The 24,127-nt window shown below is 39.5% G+C and overlaps 1 protein-coding gene across 2 annotated transcripts; it reads left to right on the forward strand.

The window, feature by feature from the left end:
- The first annotated feature begins 5,378 nt into the window (after window positions 1-5,378).
- LOC111339560 (DNA-directed RNA polymerase III subunit RPC5) lies at window positions 5,379-22,931 on the forward strand. Of its 2 annotated transcripts, XM_088735329.1 has the most exons (23): window positions 5,379-5,426; window positions 5,515-5,565; window positions 6,005-6,082; window positions 7,612-7,742; window positions 8,147-8,229; window positions 9,988-10,098; window positions 10,414-10,454; window positions 10,896-11,015; window positions 11,359-11,441; window positions 12,788-12,832; window positions 13,271-13,362; window positions 13,593-13,713; window positions 13,872-13,953; window positions 14,490-14,549; window positions 15,651-15,686; window positions 16,387-16,454; window positions 16,828-16,881; window positions 17,647-17,714; window positions 18,646-18,951; window positions 19,649-19,743; window positions 19,873-19,953; window positions 20,431-20,556; window positions 21,514-22,931. In XM_088735329.1, the coding sequence occupies exons 1-23, from the start codon at window positions 5,388-5,390 to the stop codon at window positions 21,589-21,591; spliced, it is 2,049 nt and encodes a 682-aa protein (XP_088591455.1). In that variant the 5' UTR covers window positions 5,379-5,387; the 3' UTR covers window positions 21,592-22,931. The 2 variants fall into 2 exon arrangements, 1 of the variants encoding a protein (XP_088591455.1); XR_015992270.1 differs by lacking the exon at window positions 21,514-22,931 and having other exon boundaries at window positions 19,653-19,743; window positions 20,431-20,488.
- The last annotated feature ends 1,196 nt before the right edge of the window (window positions 22,932-24,127 follow it).

Below are 24,127 nucleotides of genomic sequence, written 5' to 3' on the forward strand. Positions count from 1 at the left end.
GGATCCCGTTCAGCGTAAGGCCAAAACTGGAGAGACTTATAAGGGATGATGTAATCGAGAAGGTCGAAGAGCCTACCAGTTGGGTATCCCCATTCGTGATTACACCCAAGAGAACGCCGAATGAAAAATTCGACTGAACGTGAATATGAGAGAGGCCAATAAAGCCATTTCGCGGACCCATACTATTACGCCTACTCTCGAGGATATCACACATGAGCTCAATGGAGCAACTGTTTTCTCCCACTTGGATATGAATCATGGCTATCATCAACTGGAACTGCAAGAGAACAGTCGGGACATCATGCACCACATTCTCAACGCACATCGGGTTGTACAGATACAAAAGGCTAAATTTTGGCACGGAATCCGCGGGTGAAATCTTTCAAGACACCGTGAGCAGGGAGATCACCCGAGACATACCTGGGTGCCTGAACATCAGTGACGACATTTTTGAGTACGGAAAAACCCAACAGGAACATGATCGGAATCTAGAGAAATTATTAAAGAAGGCTAGAGAAAAGAAGATCACGTTTAACAAGGGAAAGTGTGAATTCAATAGGCAAAGTTGTGTGTATTATGGGATGAAGTTTTCTAAAGATGGAGCATCCCCTGACCCGCGAAAGGTTGAGGCTATCTAGGCGGCCGAGCCTCCTCGAAATGCGCAGGAAATGAAAGCATTCCTATGTACAGTGCAATACAACGCGAGATTTATGGAAAAGTATGCTCTTCAAACCTACCTTCTGAGAGGTTTACTCAAAGCCAACGTTTTTACCTGGACGAGAGATCATCAGAAAGCGTTCGAGAGTTTGAAAGAAGGCCTTAGCTCAGACACAGTCTTGTCAAGCAGTACGTGAATTTCGTGGTCGCAAGTGACATTCCCCGGGCTATCAGCAAAGAGGACCTGGTAAAGGCAACAGAAAACGACGAGGAACTAAAAAAGTTAATCACGTGCATACGGGATAGGAAGATTGACCACAGGAACCTAGACATGAAAGCGTACTTCAATATTTACGATGAATTGGCTGTGGCTGACGGTCTTGTCCTTCGGGGTGAAAGAATCATAGTCCCTCGAGAATTCAGAGAAACTAAGGTGAAAATTGCTCATGAGGGCCACCCAGGCATCGTTCGTATGAAAAAACTGCTTCGTGCCCACGTTTGGTTTCCCGGAATCAATAAGATGGTCGAAAAGCACGTTGGGAAATGCCTAGCTTGTCAAGCTACCATCCCTTGCCACACCAGAGAGCCACTTTAAATGTCGGATCTGCCAACAGGTCCGTGGAAGAAGATCAGTGTGGATTTTAGGAGACCTTTCCAAAATAAGGACATGGCTTTAGTGTTCTGGGACCAGTATTCAAGGTATCCTGTCGTAGAATTTGTCACAAGTACCTCCGCAGAGGCTGTAATTCCCCAGCTCACACGTGTTTTCACTACTTATGGAATTCCAGAAGAGGTGAAGACAGATAACGGCCCCCCATTTAATGGGTCCAAATTTGCAAAATATGCCCAAGAACAAGGGTTCAGGCACAAGAAAGTCACACCGGGGTGGGCGGAGGCAAATGGTGACGTCGAACGATTCATCCAGACGGTCAAAAAGAGCGCGAGAGTTGCTAAGATTGAGGGGAAAGCATTTAAACAAGAGATCCAAAGGACGGTTGGCAACTATCGCGCCACATCCCATCCTTTGACGAGAGAGAGTCCCGAGAAGCTTATGTTCTGGAGAGAGATAAGAAGAAAACTGCCAGAAAGGGTCGTTCCCCAGGAAGAACAACGCCATGAACTAATCCGTGAAAGAGACGAGAGAAAGAAGAAGCAAATGAAAGCTTATGCTAATGAGCGCAGACAAGCACTACAAAGCTCGATCAAAATTGGTGACCGTGTCCTTTTGAAACAGAATAGGGGTAACACGTTGTCTCCGCCGTATGATCCACGACCATATGTAGTCGTTGGAATAAAAGGGAGCATGATCACTTTGAAGAGGGGAAAGGAAGTCAAATCCCGCAATTCTTCCCACTGTAAGGTACTCAAGTACGCTGGAAAGGAGGAGCACGACGATTTGGATTGGGACAAGGAACAACAACCGATGAACAGACGACCAACGAACCGCCAGATTGAAGTAAGGGAAGTCCCTGGAGAAGGAAATATAGCCATGCAAGAGGCGCACAGTGGACCGACAATCGCGCCATAGGAATCCCGGAGATCAGTACGAGCCAGAACTTCTACGTGGGAAACAATTTACAGAGACTTCGAGCCTCACTAAAGAAAAGGGGAAAGGTGCAGTGTCCAGGCCTCCACGTCCATGGCCAAGACCCCAGGAGACGTAGACTCGAGTACTTATTATGCACTGTGAGTGAGGACGGGGGTGAGAAAATGTAAGATAACGAACAAACTACGCGAACTGTAAGCGAACTGTGTAAGCGAACTCCTGAACATTAGAGGTCCTTAATCTTATTAGGCGCATAAATATTTACCAAAACAAACGGTTCGCTTTCAATAAGACACTTATTCAAATCTCTCCTGCTCATCTTTAACATGGACCTTGATTTCGTAATCAGAACTCACCTTGAGAAGAATCAAAACTCCCTTGCTGTGTTCCGAACCGTGACTGAAGAAAATATCTCCCCTCCATGGTGCTTTCCACAAGTTAACAACTTCTGGAGTACTGTACGTTTCTTGTAAAAGGATAGGGTTTCTTGTAAAAGGATTCGCAAGCCAATTAAATAACGCTTTCCTTTTGTCAAGAGAACGAATCCCTGGAACATTTAAAGATAACATTTTGAAATTTAAGCTACGTTTCATAAAATACGAAAGCGGTGTCAGTTTTATAGTGTTAATGAACTAGGGTTTAATTAATGTTACAGTGGTAATGAGTTAGGGTTTAAATAATAGGAACCATCACTAGGTGTAAGATGCATGACATGAGAGGTCCCAGAGAGTAAACATATACAGCTAAGTTGCATGCATATTGAGGTTGTGATATATTGTGTAACTCTAGTTTAGGTAGTGATCATTAAGTGCACCTAAACCTAAAAACTTTTTTCGCTTAACGAAATAAGCGTATTTTTTGGAGTATTTCTGCGCAAAAAGTTTTTCATTTGCTCAAATCTTTAATTTTCTGTGCCCAGTCAAAATACGGAAAATGGACCGCCATCTTGCCCCACGACCGAGTTTAAAGAGGAATGGCTCTAGCTGGTAATGTGACGTCAAATCGAGAACACGAAAGTCTGCATTTCACACATTTCCACTTGTTTGGGAAGGCTGTAGTCGATATTGTCCGAAAATATGCCGACTAAGTGTGTTGTAGAGGGATGTAGCAACGTGCGAAATTTGCAAGAGGGTATCGCGCTTCATACATTCCTCATACAACACACCTAGTCGGCATATTTCGGACAATATCGACGAAAACCTTCCCAAACAAGTGAAAATGTGTGAAATGCAGACTTTCGTGTTCTCGATTTGACGTCACGTTACCCGCTAGAGCCATTCCTCTTTAAACTCGGTCGTGGGGCAAGATGGCGGCCGATTTTCCGTATTTTGACTGGGCACAGAAAATTAAAGATTTGAGCAAATTAAAAATTTTTTGCACAGAAATACTCCAATAAATAAGCTTATTACGTTAAACGGAAAAAATTTTTGGGTTTAGGTGCACTTTAAAGTTCGGTCGGCCGTTTTAACCAAGGATTGGCGTCACTTTTCTGCATTAAGACACAACAGTCAGAATTTATAAAACAAGCGGAGAAATGAATATTTTGAAAAGCCCTTTCACACGGGCAGATCAAGTCATAGGTGTTGCGCAAGCCGCCCACACTAGTACAATAAGCAATTAGTACATTAACGTCTAAGGTTGAAAACAAAAGGAAAAAGACAGAACGACATACAGCTAAACAATTTAAAAAAGTAGCCAGCAAAAGCATTTAAAAAAGCTACTAACAAACAGGGTCTTGCAATTCTTATAACACGTAGAAACAATAAGATTACAAAAAAACTCCGGTTTTGAAAGCAAAACATTGCTTGAATTTGAATACATAAACATCTTTGTACATGGCCTGAATTTTGGTATTAGCCACAATTCTATATTTGAACACCGTCAATAAACAGTTTATCAGGCTCTGCCCTACTAAAGTAGGCGGTATTACCATCTTCTTCAGCCTTCTTGAACGGTTTCATTTTCTTCTTTCTGCGCTCCATAATTTCTTATGGAAGATCCGGCGATATCCCAAAGTCTTTTCCTTTGAGTTTTCTGGCGTTAAACATGACCTTCTCTTGATCAGGGTATCTCAGGAAACGTGCAATAATCTGTCTGGGTTTTCAAGTGGGCAACTTACATGTTGTGGGTCACGTTAAAGAACAGTTTCCTACTCTGCTACATTATTCGGCCTATGAGAGCATCAAGAGGGCTGTACAGTGAGCCGCATAAACAGGCTTCACACATGAGAAGTCTTACTATCAGATAAGCCACTTTGATCTAGCCAGAAAATTGAATGAAAGTGAATGGAAAATCATGTTAGACTGGGTAGCAAGCAACGGTAAAACTCAGTGTCAGGCAAAGAACCAACAGGCTCAAAGCAGGTAAAAGGAGGAAAACAAAGAGGCAAGATGGAATCAGAGCGGCAAACATCAAAACAAGGTAACGACGCCGTGGAAAGGGATAATTTGGATGTATCAACAAAGTTGAAATGGTAAATTGGCCACCGTAACGATTACAAAAGCTGACGTTTCGAGTGTTAGCCCTTCGTCGGAGCGAATAGAGGAATTGTGGGTCGTGTGTGCTTTTAAAGGCAGAAAATGGAGCTACGTTATTGGTGGGAACATGGCAACGAGAAAAAAAGGATAAGAAAGGGATAGCCAGACTGATAAGTACAGCCCCGACTGTGATGTTGAACTTCTACCGTGCAAGAGACCATGAAGATAAGACGGTATTTATCCACGCCGCAACAACTCGCAGCGGAAGAACTGTTCAAGTTACATCAAAACTTTAATAGGTAGACCACAATGAATACATCATATCTATACTTAGCTCTATGATCTTCTTCCTGCAAAAAGGCGCCATAGCGTGAAGAAAAACATCACAATTGACGGTTTGCATAACATAAGGAGGAAATCACACTAAGGTTTTCAAAAATTTTTAAAAACCTTTTTTTTTCAACATTATGTTATTTACCGTGAAGCGTGAATAAGAATATTGATTACCGTGACTCGTTATTTATTATATTCAATAGTCGTAAATCGTGTGAAGGACCCCCCTTACGGCCCCTCAAACAACGAAAGGCCAGGATACAGCGAGTTTTGAAAGTCGCGGACGCATCTATTTCATCAGAAGCCTGGGGCCATCTTTAGAATTTTTTGCCGCACGAGGTAATTACGCATGCGCAACATGATGGTGGGAAAACATGGCGGATGATGAGGATGACGATCCGGTTGTGGCAGAGGTTTGTTGCATTGTTATTGGAGATAAAAATGTACCATTTAAGTGGGAAAGCAGTCATATGGGACAAAAATCTCTGTATACATCCACAGGTGGACGTTTATTTGGCCCAGACCTTGGCCAATAACCTCTACTTGTTCCAGGTACTTCTTACTCTTTAAAGACATAATTAATCTTTCCGTATACATTTAATATTTGACATTAGCAAAAGATTGTCGACCCTTGAGCATGATATTTAAGATAAAGCTGTAACAGCGATAAAAGGTTCGCACAGTTCAATTTTGATTTTCAGAAGGGCATGTTGACTTCGTAAATTTAAATTAAGTTTGAGAGCTGCGCTGGTTTGATAGTTTACTAAATTTTGGTTCAAGTGGAAAGTTGAAAGTTCTTACAGCCACAGAGAACATAGTCAGACAATTTGATCCTTAACTCTTACAGCAACTTAAGGTGAATGCTTTTGTCTCACTCCAATGGATTTAGGTATTAATTTTCATTATATTGTGGGTCTCAGAATGATTGAGATTTTTCTTTTCTTTTCTTGGTATAACAATGATGATCTGACTCAAAATGTTTGCATTGTAGTATCCAGTCCGTCCGGCTGAAATTACCTATGATAATATCCCTCATGTTGGAGCAAGAATCAAGCCAGAGCAGCAAAAGGTGAGTGGGAAACCATAGCATATTGAGCTGAAAGTCCAAGGCTTAGAACAGAAGCCTGGCTAGCTGTAGGTACTAAAAGTTGGAATCACCTGAAACCACCTGAAACCATCTAAAACCACCTGAAACCATCTGAAACCATCTGAAACCATCTGAAACAACCAATGAAACCACCTGAAATTTACTTAGGCAGTGGAAGTTAAAGCCACCATTCATCAGCTATATTCTGTCATTTGCAGTAAAATACCTTGCAAATATCCACATATATTTCACTTTTGCAAAAACAAAGTCAGTGAAATTCTAGGTCACGCTATAAATTCGTCTTTGATTTATAAGAAACACAATGTTCAAAATTTCTTTAGGAAGTTTGAAAATCTTCAGGCCTTCCTGGGCTTTTTCATATATAATTTGCCTGATCCCGTTGAAAAAACTTCACGTATTTCTTTCGATTTAAAACAGTTTCTTCTTTGCATTCACACGATCGCATGTTGTTATTGTCACGCAAGTCCTTTGTCAAGAAATGAATTCGCATATTCCCGTGCAACTCCCAGCCATTCATAGAGCTAATTCAGTGTGTTTTCAACAAGAACAATGGAATATTTCCTTGAAGACCTGTTTGTGGTGCCTTTTCTGTACTGTAGGGCAATATATATACGATATCCGTAAGACGAGCTCCCTGTGGATAAACTCGATTGTTAACACTTATTTTCTGATGTTACCCGTAATTTTTTAGGTGCTTTCATGTTGTTTTAAATTGTTTCGAGATATTTTCAGGTAATTTCAGATGGATTTCTTGGGGGTTTTAGATGGTTTCAGGTGGTTTCATCGATGGTTTCAGATGGTTTCAGGTGGTTTCAGAGGGTTTCAGGTGGTTTCAGAGGGTTTCAGGTGGTTTCAGGTGATTCCGACTTTTAGTACCTACGCCTGGCTAGCTCAGGTTATAGAGCAGGGGACTGCCCTGCATGAGGTCAAAGGTTCTAGTACCAAACTGGACCAACTGAGGAGAATGTGCCACCTTAGCTCCTTATGACCCCATCTCCTGCATCCTCTCTGTACCAGTTAGTATTGAAGAACTCACACACCTCTTGTAAAGAGTCAGGAACAAAGATAAAGAGAAACTGGTAACAAGTGTCAGCATGAAGTGTTTTGTTGATTTGGGCATTTTTTGAGAGTGATTGCTGAGCATTATAATATTGGGTATCTATTTGCCATCTGGGCTTTTTGAAAAAATTAGTGCTGGAAAAAATGAAAGAGACTAGAAGAAGGCAGGCCAGATGGATGGTAACAGGGAAATGTACCCCTCTCCATTGTATAATCCATTTCTCATTTGAGATGCAATGTACCTCTCTGTTATATTGTATTCTGTTCAAGAACCACCTATGTTGTGTGTCCCTAATAAAGAACAGACAGTCCTGGATGTAGATATGGATGTCTTTTGAAAGTACCTGGATGTAGCTGTTATACCTTTATTTTCAAAATTATAGATTATAGACTAATGTAGTTTGTCCCCTGATTTTCAACTTTGAGTTTAGGTTGAACTTGAGCTGTCAATAAACACAAGTAGCAATAATTATTATGTACCCAGAGGAGAACAAATTGCACATGATGTGGATGGCTCTGCTCTATCATCCACCTCTGAAGGAAAAGAATCATTTTTTTCAAGGTATTAACAACTTCAAATTCCTTTTGAAAACTAACCATAGTGTGTTTATTGATATGAATTCTAAAGCAATATTAGTTGATCTAGAATTTAAATTTTTAAGGAAAAGGTCTGAGGAACGCATTCTAAAATTAACATTTTTCAATTTGCCATCAATTAATAATTCCCAAGGAAATGTTTCATATTGTACACCCTTACATAAGTATTTGTATTCTCCATGTTGTTCTAATGGCATTTTCTAAATTGTTGGCATGGAGAATTTGTTCTAGTAATCAAGCTTCTTTAGGTATAGTCCATTGTGCTGAACTTGCTAGACAATGGCCTGATTTTTAAATGCCCTAGTTATTCTACAGGAATGCCCTTTTTTATGATGAAATGTGTGTTGTTTTTTTTGTCACTCTTGCCAGTGACAAGATGGATAAACAAGTGCTTTCCTCATCAAGAGCTTCAGAAGATGTGAGTCGATATACTGTGGGCATTCTCAAAGAAGGTACTTGAGTAGAAAGTGTTTCTTTGTCTGGATACGAGGAAATAGTTCTTGCTATAGTTTCAGATGTACATGCACTAGAACTTGGAACTCAAAAGACTTACATTAAACACTGGCAGTTAGCTGCACCTTTTCCCCAAAATTTTCATGACAAATCAGGCTTGCAGATTATCTACAAGAACATCTAGTAAATATGCTACAAATTTGCATGAATTTACCACTGGCACTAGAGCTTGACACTAAGGGTAGCCAATTAGCCACAGACTAGTAGAAATTCAGTTTTGGCTAGTGGTTTTTGTGATTTCCATAAGCCAGTTTGGCTAGTAAACAAACTGAAATTGTTGTAAGATCTAAGTTGTCGCCAGCCACTTGGCTCATGAGTTGAAAAGTTCATGTCAAGTCCTGGGTATTCATCAGAAGTGTATACAAGAATTTTGATGAGACTACTGTATATAGAATATCTATAATGATAGCATTTCCCCAGCAGCATTCCTCAATTGTTTTTACATCCAGTAACTGGAAAGCCTTCTTTAAATGTTGATTTGAGATGGGAGAGCATTTTGCTGTTATTACAGATACAGAGAAAAACTTTATCTTTTATAAACTCTTGCAGTTGAGTATTAAAAATAATGTCAATAAGGACAGTGATGGTAAACATTTTGTTTACAACACAAAAACATTGGGAGGATGAGTCACAGAGTTTCTATAAGGCATTAGAAACAGAATTCTGCAGCTGTTACAGTGTACACAGGTTCTGGGTTATATTTAGGTTTCATACAGGTCCTGGAAAACCTGGAAAGTCCTAGAATTTTATTTTGACATTTTCCAGGACTTGAAAGTCCTGGAAAAGGACTATAGGCCCTAGAAAGTCCTGGAAAAGGACTATAGGCCCTAGAAAGTCCTGGAAAAGGACTATAGGCTCTAGAAAGTCCTGGAAAAGGACTATAGGCCCTAGAAAGTCCTGGAAGTCTGCTTAACTCAAGCAATTTAAACTTTTCAGAATTTACATTATAAGAAATGTATGTAGACAGTAAGGAGAATAATATTATTGATTTTGAAATCTTGGGAATGAAAGGGTTTGAGGTGAAATAGGCCATTTCCAAAATACCTTTTGCCTCTTTTTCAAAACGAGGCCTGGTGCTCAACCACTCACATGAAAATGAGTGTAAGTTGCATGTGAATAAAAACTTATAATCATATAAAAAGATGAGCACCAAGATTCGCTTTGAAAAGGGGCCAAAGATAAAGTGGAAATGGGCTATTTGGAGTCCTGAAAAAACTCAATCTGAGTCCTGGAAATGTCCTTGAAATTTGTTTCTGAAGAAGGGTATGAACCTTGTATATTTTGATTGCCTGAATTTTTGTTTATCCAGTCATGGAGAATTTCCCCATTTACATTAAACTTTTCTTTTGCTACCACATTACCTGATAAAAACTCTGGAGAGGGATTTGAAAGCTCTATATACTCTTCACTAACAAAAGGAAAAATTGCTAAAAAGTATGCTTCCTGAAATATCACAAACATTTTCCATTCCTAGATCTAGTGCAAGAGCTTTATGCAAGGCAGGTTAAATTCTCTCTCCAACCAAGGGATGATTGTCAAGAAAGCATAAACTTTGTATGAAGTACAACTTGCCTTGTCACTCCCCATGAACAGTACTTTGAAATTTGAAACAACCAGAACAACTGTAGGGAAGGTTAATGGTTTGCCTGAGTACTTATGAGATAATCTGATATTATATAATCTATTCAACTCGTCAGGAGAGCTGCATCTGACACCAGTACATGGTGTATTACAGCTAAGGCCAAGTTTTGAATATCTGAACAAGGGTGAAGCAAATGTACGTCAGGCTTCTAATCTTACAGACGAAGGTAACCCACAAAGGGATAAGATGGTTTACATATGAATTGATTTAATTTCTGGTTGTCAGGCAGAGTTTTCTGCCAGAGTTTTCTCCCAGGGTTTTTCTTGGTTTAAAATTTGGCAGACTAGTTACGTTTGGTATTGATTAATTTTCTGGAGTAAAAGAAGCGAAATTAATAGTAAATTAGTTTGAAAGGTTAGTTTTACCAAGAAAACCCTGGAACATAATATGTTGTATTATTTCTTAATTACATTCAAGGATACTTCATAATTAAACATAGCAACATTGTAACTGTGTGATATAATGTCTGTTTTGTTATCAGGAGATTCACAAGATGAGGAGGAGGAGGCCAAACCATTAACTGTAAGAAAGGCTTGCCATCGTGCATTTCTTGTATTAGTCTCATCCTCACTGGTCATTCCATATCTTCTTTAGGATTTGCTGTAAGACTATCAAACTAAATATGATTGATGAGAATCAGAAAAAAATAAGTTCCTTTAGAGCTTTTGGAATTTCTGTCTCAGTTCTCATCAACATTTTATTTTATATTTTCAAGAAACTAGAGTTAAACTTAGTTGTGTCTTGTGTGGTTCTTATGCCTATCTCATGCTCTTCAATCTTTCCATGTGCATCCTTGACTTAGTCAAACCAGGCTGAGCAGAACCAATTCTAAAAAGTACAAGTTTGCAATATTCAGTAAATAGCTTTGATGTGATTTTGAAAGAGCGTTTCAAACTAAGTGTGTTTTTGATTGTGGAAGCTTGTGAAACGTTTGTGAAAATATCCTGCCCTAATAATTTCCAGGTCAAGTTTGCACGCCCTGAAACAGAACGTGCCAAGGCTCAGCGGTTGTCATCTTATAAATACTTGGAGCAGAAGAAAGCAGAAGAGCCCTGGAAAACCATGGAATTTTATAATCCTCAGGTACTGTATTTTGATTGCATAATCTTTGGGATGTGACTTCTAGAGTGAACTCTAGTGAACAAGGTCCCACTAAATTTTGTTCATGGCAGACATAGGAGCAACTTACACTGGAACCTGAAGGTGTCCTTGATCAAAAGGACTATTTGTTACAATGACGGAGGTTTCCTATCAAGTTGACTCAGATGATAACTTTTGCTCAGGTTGTTAAAGTTTCAGTTGCTATCATGGACAATATTTGTGTTTAGGACTATTCTTAACTGGATGATCAACCCACACTCTTAAAATGCATAAATTTATGTTAACCACTCAGTGTTCTTTCATTTTTGTTTCCTTCTTCTTCTAGAATGACATTGCTGGTGCAGAACATTGTTTGTTATTTTGTCGTGACATGGATTCTGAGTCACCAGAGTTCCACCTCCAGCCAAGGTATTGTGAATTAACGATTAATAGCAGGCGGGGATCTACAAAACATTTTGGCCGATTTACTGCAAAGTGAGCGCCAGAGGCGTAAGCTCCTAGGGGGGGTCCGGTGGCATGCTCCCCCGGGAAATTTTTTCCATAATTTTAACTACCTAAAGTACCCTTTCCTGGCTTTTTGAGTCAGTCAGACAATATATTTTCCAGTTCCATTCTTCTTGGATGAAGCCTTGCAAATCTGCGAATTATTTCATCAAAGTCAATGTCCATGTTGTTATGAATATGCAGCAAGGCAAGTCCTGTCAATCTTGTCTGTGATGTCGTACTTCCTAAATATGTTTTCAGTCGCCTCAAAAGCCAACACATTCCTTTTACACTTGCATGTGGTGACTGGTAAGATAGAAAATATTTTGAGGCACTCTGTGATATTAGGCTACATCGTATGGTCGATCTCCTTAAAAGCTGTAAAACTTTGCCGCCAGAACGTGTCTATGACCCTTGTCTATTTCCGGTAATTGGCAAAAAAGAATAAAATAATAAAAATAAATTTCAAAACTATTTTCAACAGTCAACTTACAGTTTACTTTTATCAAAATTATATACATATCTATTTTTTTTATGAAAATTCTGACTGATTTCCTTAAAACGGTGGAAACCAGTGTGGATCCGTGCCCGAATAAGTCACCAAGATCTGTTGGATTGAAGGAAAACCCCCAACGAAGCAAAACAAATTAAAGATGTTATTACAAATAAAGGGTTAATGTCAGTAAGGAGTAAATAATTAACTGTTTGTATTACTAAATGCACTAATGTAAGCTGGAGAGTGCTGAATTGACAATTGTAAACAGTACCAAGGGTTATACTCGGTCACCTCACTCCAGATTTAGAATTAGGTGTACCTGTACTGTGCAAAAATGTGTCTTTTTCTTGAGTGACCTGATCAGCACCATTGTCATGTTTTACAGCTTCTAATTATGGATTCACGGAATGAAGACAGTGAATAATATCAGGAAAATGTTGCAACTGAAAATTTGATAGTAAACATCCTGTGCAGCTTTCCAGTAAATTATCTGGCTGTGCTGTAATCCCAATTGGTGGATTTCTATTACATGCCAGAATTTTGTCAATGTATGATGTTTTTTTTTGTTGTTCCTTGTTAGCTATAATTATGTATGTTATGGCAAACAAAGGACATTCACTGTGTGAGAAATAATGGTTGTGAATTCATTATGGTCTAAGGTTCTTTCTCTTGAAAGTTATCCCTATCATATGCAGCATTGTTGGTTGTGTTGTTAAATATAAACATTGTTTTTGTGTTTCCCACAACCATTTTTTTTTTTTTTTTTTTCCATTAGGGATTACTTGAAGTTATTAACTCCATCTGCTTCTCAGGAAGAAAGGTGTGGAAGCTTTTTACGTGACTGTATATTTGTTCCTATAGTAATACTTTGTGATCAGGCTATCAGGTCCATTCTAAATGTGAAACTGAGCAGAGCTATAATTGTTTTTGTATGGCAACATGATAACTGCTGTATCTTTATCTTTTGTATGTTTTTAGTCAGGGAAATTGTTTTTATACAGGGCTAACCTCACAATTTTTCCTTTTCAGGATGTATTTTTTATATTTGCATTGTACATGTAGCTTCCCGAATTAACGTTATGTTGTGTTATGTTACGTTATGAGGATGAGATGAAGTGTATACAGTTTTAGGCTAATTTTGTGTTTCATTTTGTTCCACCAGTAGGTGGAAGGAAGTTGTAGTTGGCAATTGTTGAATTGGATTTACTGTGATTTCTCTCTGGTGTGATCCCAAACTGACTGTTGATTATCTTTTCAGTTCAAGGCCACCTGTACCCAATAATGTGTTATCTATGACACAGCTCAAGACTATGGACCTGGCAGATCAAGTCAGGGCTCTTCTTATCAATGGTGAGTTCTCCAACTTTGCTTTTGCTATTCAAGGGGGTATCAGTAAGTCCAGTTTTTCAGGGAACCTAGAATATAACAGTGGAGTATATCAAAACTAAAACAGAAGTAGAAGGATCCTGTGGTGGTCAGTGCTTGTCCTTCTGTTAGTTGAGTGGGTAGGTGAAAAGGTCTCTATGAAATTTCTCTACATTCTGTCTGTGTTAATGGTGTTTATACTATCTTTTTTCCAGCCAAAGTGATCAGTTTCTCGCAGTTGTGCAGACTCTTGTCACCAGCAGCAAAAGAAGCATCAATATTGAAATGCCTACAACAATATGCTGTCCTGGTGCAGGGTTGTTGGGTAGTGAAAAGGTAGGAGCTTTGTGCATTTTAGATGGAACCTTTCATGCAAGTATTCACAGTTTTGTAGCTTATTTTTCAACTGTATTTCAGGTATAAATATTCTTAGCTTGGGTGGCTCGGCAGTGGGTAATGTTTTTTGTTTTTGTTTTTGTTTTGTTTTTTAAAAGTGAGTTGTTGTATCCAGAGGGAACCATCAGTCCTAGTGGAGGAATTTCTGCTGATATTTTATGCAAAGGAAGAGATTATTTAGTAAGTTCAGGAATTTTTGTTTGGTCATGAGACTTTTTACCCATCAGCCAATTTTTTTTTATTGTATTACAAAACTATTCAAAAGAAATCTTTGAAGAGAATGGGCTTACAGTGTAGCTTGAATAATTTTCAACTGCAAACTTGTGCAACCTTTATAAATTATTTACAAGTATGAACAAGGGAGACAAGGAAGTATATAAGAGAATTTCTGCTAGCTTTGCAATGGACCTTGCTCCTGTAACAAGAGGTTCAAGTAGTAGGCAGCTGTGCTCAGAAAAGGGCCACAAAGCAAAACCCAAACACAAAAGGAGGCTTGCAAGATACACAGACTGCAGTAAGAGGTCTTGTAAGTGAGGCAGACTGGTGGTAACTGGCCTTTAATGGAACCTCTGCAGTTATAGATGTTACCAGGATTTGTGCATCAGCAGTTTTTTTCCCCTGGTATATAGAGGCTGGTTTGACCCACCTTAGAATTGATTCTCACTTGTGCTATTTCAATTTGTTTATTGGCTTAATTTTGTAACATTTCTTTGAAGATGTGGAGATTTAACCAGAGCAGAGTAGTAGTACGAAAAGATATTAATTCAGTGACAAAGGTGAGATTTGACTTCATGTACCCCCCCTGCCTCCTATGTCAATAATCGTTTTACCTCAAGAGTGACCAGCATCTAATTTCTCCTTACAATATCACCCCTGAATCACACATTAAGGTCAGGAGAATAAAGGAAATGATCAGCGTAAGAGTGACCAGCATCTAATTTCTCCTTACAATATCACCCCTGAATCACACATTAAGGTCTGGAGAATAAAGGAAATGATCAGCGTAAGAGTGACCAGCATCTAATTTCTCCTTACAATATCACCCCTGAATCACACATTAAGGTTATGAGAATAGAGGAAATGATCAGCGTAAGAGTGACCAGCATCTAATTTCTCCTTACAATATCGCCCCTAAATAAAACATTAAGCTCACAAGAAAAGGAAACGATCACTAATTAAAAGAAGCTGTTGATTTTAAGTAAATTCTCCTTGTCTGCACCTTAGGAAATGTATAGAGAGCAGTAAGGAGAATATGCATACTGATGTTGGGGTGTAAAGGGTTCAAATGATCAACACAAGTGGTTACACTTCGTGATTTTATAATCACATTTTATGAGCTCGCCTTTTCTTTATTAACAAAAAATAATTTGCTCTAAAATTAGCCTTAAGCATATGGAACATGCAGGGCCGATTGAAAGCGGTAATTTTAACGTTTCTGAGGACAGAATGTATATATATCTTAATAACTAAGCGCGAGGGCCGTATTGGGAGAATATCGGCCCGAGGTCTTGACAATGTGGACCGAGCGCAGCGAGGTCTGTATTAAAAAGACCGAGGGCCGATATTCGTCCAGTACGGTCCCGAGCAAGCTTGGTTAATAAGAGATTTATTATACGACTGAAGTTCAAAGGGACACAAGTGCGGTATCATTCGGGACAGTGCCCGGTCCAATACTTAGAGAATATTGGACCGGCAATAGAGCATTTTGATTGGTTGATTTTAGTTATTGGCCCTCTGACTGCCCGAGTCGTGTAATAATTTTCGTTAGTGGTGATGAATCACATGTAGTGGTGTCTTCTGTAAGTCTGTGGTGTAGACGTCATAGGTAAATGTACAATAAATTTACAACCGTCAGCCATTTTCCTTTTTTTTTTCAGTTACCGAGCGATGATATCAAAGAGATGCTAGAGCAGGTGAGGTGACATCATCTATTGCAGGGATTTGTCAAAGGTTTAACATATATCAATAAGCATTTTCAATTCATCCATTGGTTGTACGCGAAAGACTGAGAGGAAACTCCAAGTCCTCTGCAAAGAATTACGGCTGCAACCACTTGAGCAGCAGCCAAACAGGACAAACAGGAAAAGAATCTTGGCAGGGTTTATTTGCATTAAAAAGATACAATATCCTCTGGGAGACAACTTTTCTCTTCCCATCAATTGTTTACGCGATTATGCATACATGAATCTTGAGGTGGTTTGACTATACTCTATCGGAATTAGTCTCTTTATCACATATACAAGAGGAAATTGGGATCTATTGCGTAAAAGTAAGCGCTAGTTTTGACCAGATTCCTTTACGGGAAGAAAAGAAGTGATTAACATTTTCCACGCCCTCGACATGTGGCTTCGGCGCTCAGTAGGTAGGTAGCATCCAGCTGTTATCTAGGGGGCATAGGTCCAATCTCTGTAAAAGCCTGAAGTTTTGCAGACTTTTACGGCGATGATTTTAATCTCAGCAGGTCACCTTCGGCAGGTACGAGAACCCAGGAATGGTGTTGGTGTTTTTAATCAGCCCTGGGTTGCATGTATACTCAAACGACTTGAAGTCTGCGCTCTTATTCAACGTTGTAAACTGTAAATGACAAACTTTCTTGTATTCATTGTTGCCTAGATGTCGCGAGTGAAAGTAGCAATGGGCTGGGAGTTCGTGCTGCCATATGATATAGAGTTTGTTCAAAAGTAAGTTCAACGTCCAATTTCGCTCTAACGAAGGGCTAACGCCCGAAACGACAGCTTTATAAACTCTCTATTGTGGTCAATCAGTTACATTATCAATTCATTTGATAGAACCAAATTATCTAGTAACATCCAGTGGATATTACTAGATAATTTGGAACGACTTACACCAAGAGACATCAAGAAAAATAACGGTTCGTCAATTATTTCTCCTGGAGAAGCGTTTGAAACTGTGCAGAGATTGTATATTATCCCAACTTTGACATAGAGTATAATTCTTCGCTGTAACCGCCCTTGAACGTTCATTTTGTTTTACTGTTCATTACCAGTCGATGAACTAATTAAGTTGTTCACTTGTTTATTTATTTCTTTGAAGGCATCCTGATGTTTACAAACAACAGCTGACCATGTGGGAAGCCAAATATCAAGTGTAAGAGCGGTTATTTTTCTTCTTATCGATAGGACGTTAACCCACTTTCTCCTTACTGCGTCATCCCCCCCCCCCCCCTGGATCTTACGGTTAGGTCATGAGAATAAAGAAGATGATCACGCACTAAAGAAGCTCTTAATTGTTAAACAAATTCTCCTTTTCAGCACCTTAGGAAATGTACAGAGAATAGTATAGAGAATATTTATTTTGATGTTAGGGTGCGAAGAGTATAGTCAGCTAACGAGCCATGTGGCTGATGTGACCGGAGCTAATCTCGGTTTCTGAAGCAACGAAAGGTATTGACTGCTACTCCACCTATATGGGATCCTTGTCTAGTGAAGGTCTCTAAATCCTTTCTATCGAATTTGTCTGGTTTCCAAACTGTGCCGCACTGGTACTGTGCCGCGCTGGTACCCTTTTGCTTTTTCTGAAGGAGAGAGACATTGAGGGCGAACTCAGTATTTCACCTTTGAGCGTGAGACTACGAACAAATCTGAGTCCCACGCAGTGGATTGTATCACAGACCTTCTAATTTCGCATTTCGACGTTGTTCGATTGAGCAACAGAGAGTTAGCCGAGTTCTCTTTTGCTCAGTAGTCGCGCACTGCGCGGCAAAATCCAAAGGTCTGGGGGTTCGATTCCTCGGCGGTAACTCAGAACTTTTTTCTTCGTCCTACGCTCGTGAAAAGAACGAATATCTTATTTGTATATTTGATGACCGAGCGCAAAAAAAAAAATACAATCGTTCTCAACCTTTCTTCAAAGTCTTCAAAAACAACTAAATTTTCCAAAACAAGACAAGCTTGGAATGGATCTCAAAAGAATAACCAGTGGTGAGTTATTTTATTTCGTTTAGACCGTGTGTCTGTTTTAATTATCACGTTAATTGAACGTTATTTTGGCTCAAGCGCGTTGCTGTTTGTTTTGGTCGTTAAGTTAACATTACGTTATGGTCTCCGTGTGTTGCGTGTTTGCCATAATCGTTACGTTAGTAGGACGTGATCTCATGCGTGCTGCGTGTTTTGTATCATCGTTACTTTAGTGTTACGTGATTGTCTCCCGCTCGCTGCTTGTCTGTTTTGATAATTGCGTTAGTGTTTAGTGATTGACTTACGCTTGCTGTCTGTGTGTTTTGATTTTTACGTTAGTGTTACATGACTGTCTCTCGCTCGCTGTCTGTCTGTTTTGACTTTTACGTTAGTGTTACGGGATTGTCTCCCGCTCGCTGTCTGTCTGTTTTGATTGCTACGTTGGTGTTACGTGATTGTCTATCGACTCGCTGTTTGTCTGTTTTGATTGTTACGTTAGTGTTACTTGATTGTCTATCACTCGCTGTCTGTCTGTTTTGATTATTACGTTAGTGCTACGCGATTATCTTCCGCCCGTTGCCTGTCTGTTTTGATTGTTGCGTTAATGTTACGTGATTGTCGCCCGCTCGCTGCTTGTCTGTTTTGATTATGTTAATGTTAAGCGATTGTTTCGCGCTTGGTGCGTGTCTGTTCTGATTGCTACGTAAGTATTCTTGTTTTATCTCAAGCTCGCTACTTTTCTGTTATAACTGTTACTTCAGTGTTAAGTGATCCTTACGTTAGTGTCTCATGTCTGCTGCGTCTGTTTTGATTGTTACGTAAGTATTCCTCTTTCGTCTCACGCGTACTTCGTGTTTGTCTGAAATGTCATGTTAGTATTACTTTGTTGCCTTGTTTGCTTGTTTTTGGAGACGCTTTGTGGTGATGTTACGCTTTGCTTTACTTTTTTTTTTAGATTCTTGTTCCAGTGCAGGAAGCAAAAGAGTTTCTAAGCCTTCCAATTCCAAGTCGAATCATGTGATGAACCACAACACCTTACATGAAGGATCCTCTGAGGAGCAACACTTGCCGATGGAAATTGACTGTAAAGAAGTCGCTAGTAATAATATGAATCCTCAACTGCCTAAGGAACCTCTCTCCACAAATGATACGCATGTTCGGGACACGCTAAAAATCTTACAGGACTTTGTTCATGAGAAACTGCACAGAACTGTTTTAAGTTTAGCCGATTTTAAAAGGCTGTTGCTTCTCCGACAAACTGGTAAGTGAAGTAATCGGTAATTTTTTAGAGGAGAATGATTTACTCTCCCCTCCCCCTTTCCCCCCCCCCCCTCCCGCGGCGTGTCTTCAGGGAAGTTTGAATTGAGCATTTACTTTGTTCAGTGGTGCAGCAGTGCTGGTCGAAAGGGTGATATCGTGTAGTGGGTTTTGATTAGAACAGATTTTTAAGATTAGTTCTTGAAAAGAAAAATAAATTCATCGAAAATTTATCACAGTAGGGCCGAGTAAGAAAAGAGAGAAATACCGGGGGAATGGGCAATTAGAGAGTTTTCAGACCACCTATGATTTATTAAGTATGCAGCAAAGTGCCTCCGAGTAGACAGCTGTAACTAAACAGGTAACAAAAGATAAAAAAAAATGACTGTAACTTGCATTATCAATGCTCCAGAAGAATGAACAGAGAAACTCAAGATATAGTTTTTAGCAGAGATTTTAACCATTAGGAGCGGCAAAATTTTTCTCTCGTCGCCAAACCGTAAAATACACCCTCCGCAAAATTTTCAAGCTGGGGTTTTCTTGTGATTAATTTGTTGTAGTTTGATCGGAAGTAATCGAGTGAGAGATGAAAAGTGTCCGGCTTTTGATGAAGTCCCACTGATACTGATGGGATGCTGTCTATAGCATGAGGGGAAACAATTTTTTTTTCTTTGAACCTAATGATAATCTTTTTTTGTCAGCAAGCAGCCCAGGGGACCCTCTATGTTCAGGAGTACCAGACACGCTACTGGAAAAAGCGATTCTCAGCACAGGAGCCACAGAAATAGATTTCAAGGTGAGTTGGAAACCATCCTGATCATTTCTCGGAATTTGGCAGGATGTACTTTTACTCCTATGAAAACAAATCTGGAGAAAGTTGTTCGTGTCTTTCTTTGTAAGCATTTAGAACATTGTTTTATTGCAGTGGCCTACAGAAGCGCTATCAGGCGATATACAGTCACGCAGACTATTTTCTTTCAGAAGCACGGGCGACACGGCAGATGAGGTGAGGCTTTCCATAGAAGAGGTTATGTTGAAGCTCTCAATTTGAAGTGTAACAATAATGAGTTTGACTGCTCTCTCAAACAAACTAAGTTAAGAGGAACAAGAATATCATGAGACATCTTACAAAGCTCCAAGGAGGCATTAAGTGACAGGTTTATTCCCTGTATAGTTTGGTCGTCCTTACCCCAATACAACCTAATATCGGTAGGCGTATTCTTCATACCGTTCTCCTTTTATTTCCTAAGATGCTGAAAAGGAGAATTTTCTTAATAATCAAGGACTTCTTTAATTGGTGATCGTTTCCTTTATTCTCCTGACCTTAATGAGTGATTCAGGCGTGACATTTTAGGGAGAAATTAGATGCTAGTTGGGGTTTGAAGGGTTGATGAGGTTAGCTAGCATTTATAAAACACTGTGTCAAATATGGAACGCCCAAAGCACCTCGCTCTGTACCCTTATCTTATCATTTGTGCTTTAGTACCGCGCTCTGTTACTGGACATGTTCAGTAAATCCTGGGTCTTGACCAGGAGAGAATTTAACGCTAGGGCCACGGAGCAGGTCGGGACAGTGCCTGGACGAAAGGTGTGGATGACAATCCAACAGGTAACTGAATGCGAAGAATGTGTTTGTAACTTGAAGTCTTAGTAGCTTTTATAACCGATAGCTACCCTATTTCTCAACTGCGAGTCAATTCAATTCTTATTACTTCTTCTGGTTGTGTTACTGGTAAACTGGTAAACCGCAAGTCAGTCAATTCTTAATACTTCTTCTGGTTGTGTAACGGGTAAACTTGTAAACCGTAGGTCAATTCTTAATACTTCTTCTGGTTGTGTTACTGGTAAACTGGCAAACCGTAAGTCAATTCTTATTACTTCTTCTGGTTGTGTTAGTGGTAAACTGGTGACCATCCAAAGTATTTTGTTCAGTGAACAGTTTGTTGAGAAAATATAACAAAAGTGATCCCCAGTCGACGCAAAATATAAGGAGGTTCGAACCCTGACCTCCCTCTCTCTCTCTTCAAAGCCGAACTCACACTCAACTTAAACTATTTGGCGTCCGCTTATCCACCTCGTGAACGAAGCCTCATGGCATGTAGAATTCTCGAACTTAAAAATAGGTCCCTACTTAAAATCAGGTGTACTCTCACTTTGATAATGAAGAAATCCAAATAGCACTGTTTTATTGCTATAGCTATCGAGTTTGAAACAGAGAGAACAAAGCTGATTTCCTAGATGTTGAGAAAGATAGCAATGAGTAATTTATAAGTATAAAGTACAACTTGTGTTTATCCGTCAACTATGGCATGAAATGGCGTTTTTAATCGTTTCTTAAAATACGCCTTTACTAAGGAACTTTTATTAAGCGCCAAACTGTATTGAGCAGCCGCTCTTAGGGTTAGGGTCCCCCATTCCCATACCCCTTTACTAAGGAACTTTTATTAAGCGTCAAACTGGATTGAGTAGCCGCCCTTAGGGTTAGGGTCCCCCATTCCCGTGGGTGATCGCCTTCTACAGGTTCGACAGTAGTTGGAATTTTCAAGTCAATTTGTTTTCCTTTTAGGATTTGCTTGAGCGGATCAGCAACAGGCATAGCCAGTGGTATCTACGGGGAACATTGACCATGCTAACAAATCTATAGTTCCTGGTGGATAGACCATGTCGTTTTCTGCTCATTGGCAGATGAGCTTCTCGAAAGGCGAGGCTGACATCGAGTCAAGCATGCTCAGTTCAAGTTTAGAGTCTGATTGTTTGTTCGAACCAAGTAATCCTCACTCTTAGGACTAAAAAGCTTGCTCTCAAATTAATATCTACGAGCGATAATTTATTTTTTCCTCCAAAAAGACGTACAAATTTTATGCACATAATATTACCTAAAAGTTGGAGAGAAAGAAGTGAATCCACTGTATTTACTAAATTAAACTCAGCGACGTTGTAAAAATTCATAACTTTTCCTTTGAAACTTTCATTTTAGGGAAGTGTCTATTTCAAAATCATATCTCTTAAAACACCAACAATAATCGCAGTGTCCTAAGTGGAACAAAGACATGCTTGAGTTCCAATTTTTCGCCTTTTTTCCGAGATAGATTTATAATTGGCCGACATGTGATATGTGCAACAACCTGGAAGGCGGAGAAGATTATTGAGTTTTTCGAAGAATTCTCGATAAAAGCGCCGTGAGCAGTATCTATCAGTTATTTTACATCCACGTGCGGCTTTTAATGGAGAGCGGTGTTTAACTGAGTAAATACAGTAACTGAAATTTGTCTTAATTTAAGGAACCCGTGATAGGCTTTCGGTCACTGGAGAAGTTTGACTGTGGAATTTCGCTTGCTCTTTTTCTCACGATTTTTGCCATGGACTGAGAATGATTCACACTCAGTTACGTGTAGCAAATCATCGTCAACGAAGTAAAACTGCCAGCTTGTTCATCGGTATTTTAGAACACTGTTTTATCTTGGTGAAACAAGATTAATGCGAAAAAAAAATAGATCCCTCTGACGCTAGTTTTCAAAGTACCTCGTTTAAGTTCAATGAGATATTTTTTATATTACGAGAATTTTGTTTTATCTCAGGCATATTAGAATATTTCAATAACCCAAGTTCAGTAGTTTGGACGAATTAAACTATTGCTCGTAAATTACTGATGCCCTCTCTGCCAAAGGGCCAACTGAGTTAAATACATAGGTGTGACAAGAAAGGCCTCCTTGAAGACCACTACAAACATCGAGCCGCATTCCTCACCTACTGTGTGAAGAGCCCCTCCACTTCTGTGGCTAGCAATTCGAACCAACAACCGCTCTGCTTGGAGTTGGTTCCTTGAAAGAGTACGACCAAGTGGAATACTATGAAACAATTTTAAACTGCGTACAACAGGATGACTTATTTATTATTTGCCTACAATACATGTAATTGAAATGTCAGTTGTCAAATAACTGTACCAGATGTTTCGTAGACAAAAATTAAAACTCGTGTCACGAACTTTGCTTTTAGAGTAGAGAAAAGCCGTGGCAGATTCGTTTCACCACGGTAAAAATTCAACAATAGTATATACACACTCGGTGATCTTGGCGGCGCATCACAACACTTTTCGGGGGACTTTGGCCGGACTGCAGTTTACAAACAATCGAAGGAAACTTATTTGAAGATACCCCCTCTCCCCCCAATTCCCAGTAAACAGGCCAGATCACATCACAGTAATCTCGTGAGTGGGTTCTTTAACGTCCCCTGTCTAACCAAAGTAACTAATTAATAGATGCAATAGACGGGACCTACGGTTTATTCGTCCTTATCTGAGAAGACTATAATGTCTATCCATTTCTTGATATTATAGAAAGGTAGCACATTCTCCTCAGTTAATTTAAGACCTTAAGTGTTAGTCCGGCCGGGGCTCGAACCCTCGACCCCCTGCACAAAAGCCCGGCGCTCTAACCAATTGAGCTAAAAATAAGAATGGTTATTCAAGTTATCAAGTTGTGAGAAAAAAGCAAACGGTGGATAAGGCCATCCATTTGATAAATCGTTATCCACTCAGGGCTCGTAATTTCTCCAGTGGATAGAGTTTGCTATCCTTTTCGTCAACCCTTCTCCGACGGAAGGGGGTTCTTTTCCATGAGAAGACTGGTGAGTAGCTGAAAATTTACAGTACTGTCGTTGTAGCACAAGCTAGGAGGAGAGAGAAGTAAGTTTGTAACATATTGAAATCCGGTGGACGTGAAATTCGAGAAATACTAAGCTAAGTTTCAGCTTATAGCTAAGGATGCAGGTTGAGTGGTTGAGTTGTTTTACAAAATTCCTAAGCATTGTAATGAAACTTACCAGTGAGCATAACCCAAGACGAGTTATTCTTCAAACGTTAGTAATTCTCGCAACCGCTAGTACCAAAGATTTAGACGACTTTCTATACTCTTCTATACTCAATGGACAGGACAGGGTGAGAAACAAAATAAGCACTAGTTACCCCTTTAACCAGGTATAATAGAAATGCACTCGAAATGAAATGATCGCAACATAAGACAAAAAATTGCATGGCCTGAGGATTCATTCATTAATTTACACCAATTTTTCTCCGCTTTTACTTCCAAAATGTGGCTGCATGGAAAAACAAACTTATCTAGACGAACCGAGTCAGCCTTCGATCATTAAGTGCAAAGGGCGCGACTGTCGTAGTTGGATGC

The sequence above is a fragment of the Stylophora pistillata genome, chromosome 10, assembly GCF_964205215.1.
Source record: "Stylophora pistillata chromosome 10, jaStyPist1.2, whole genome shotgun sequence".
Taxonomy (NCBI): Eukaryota; Metazoa; Cnidaria; class Anthozoa; order Scleractinia; family Pocilloporidae; genus Stylophora; species Stylophora pistillata.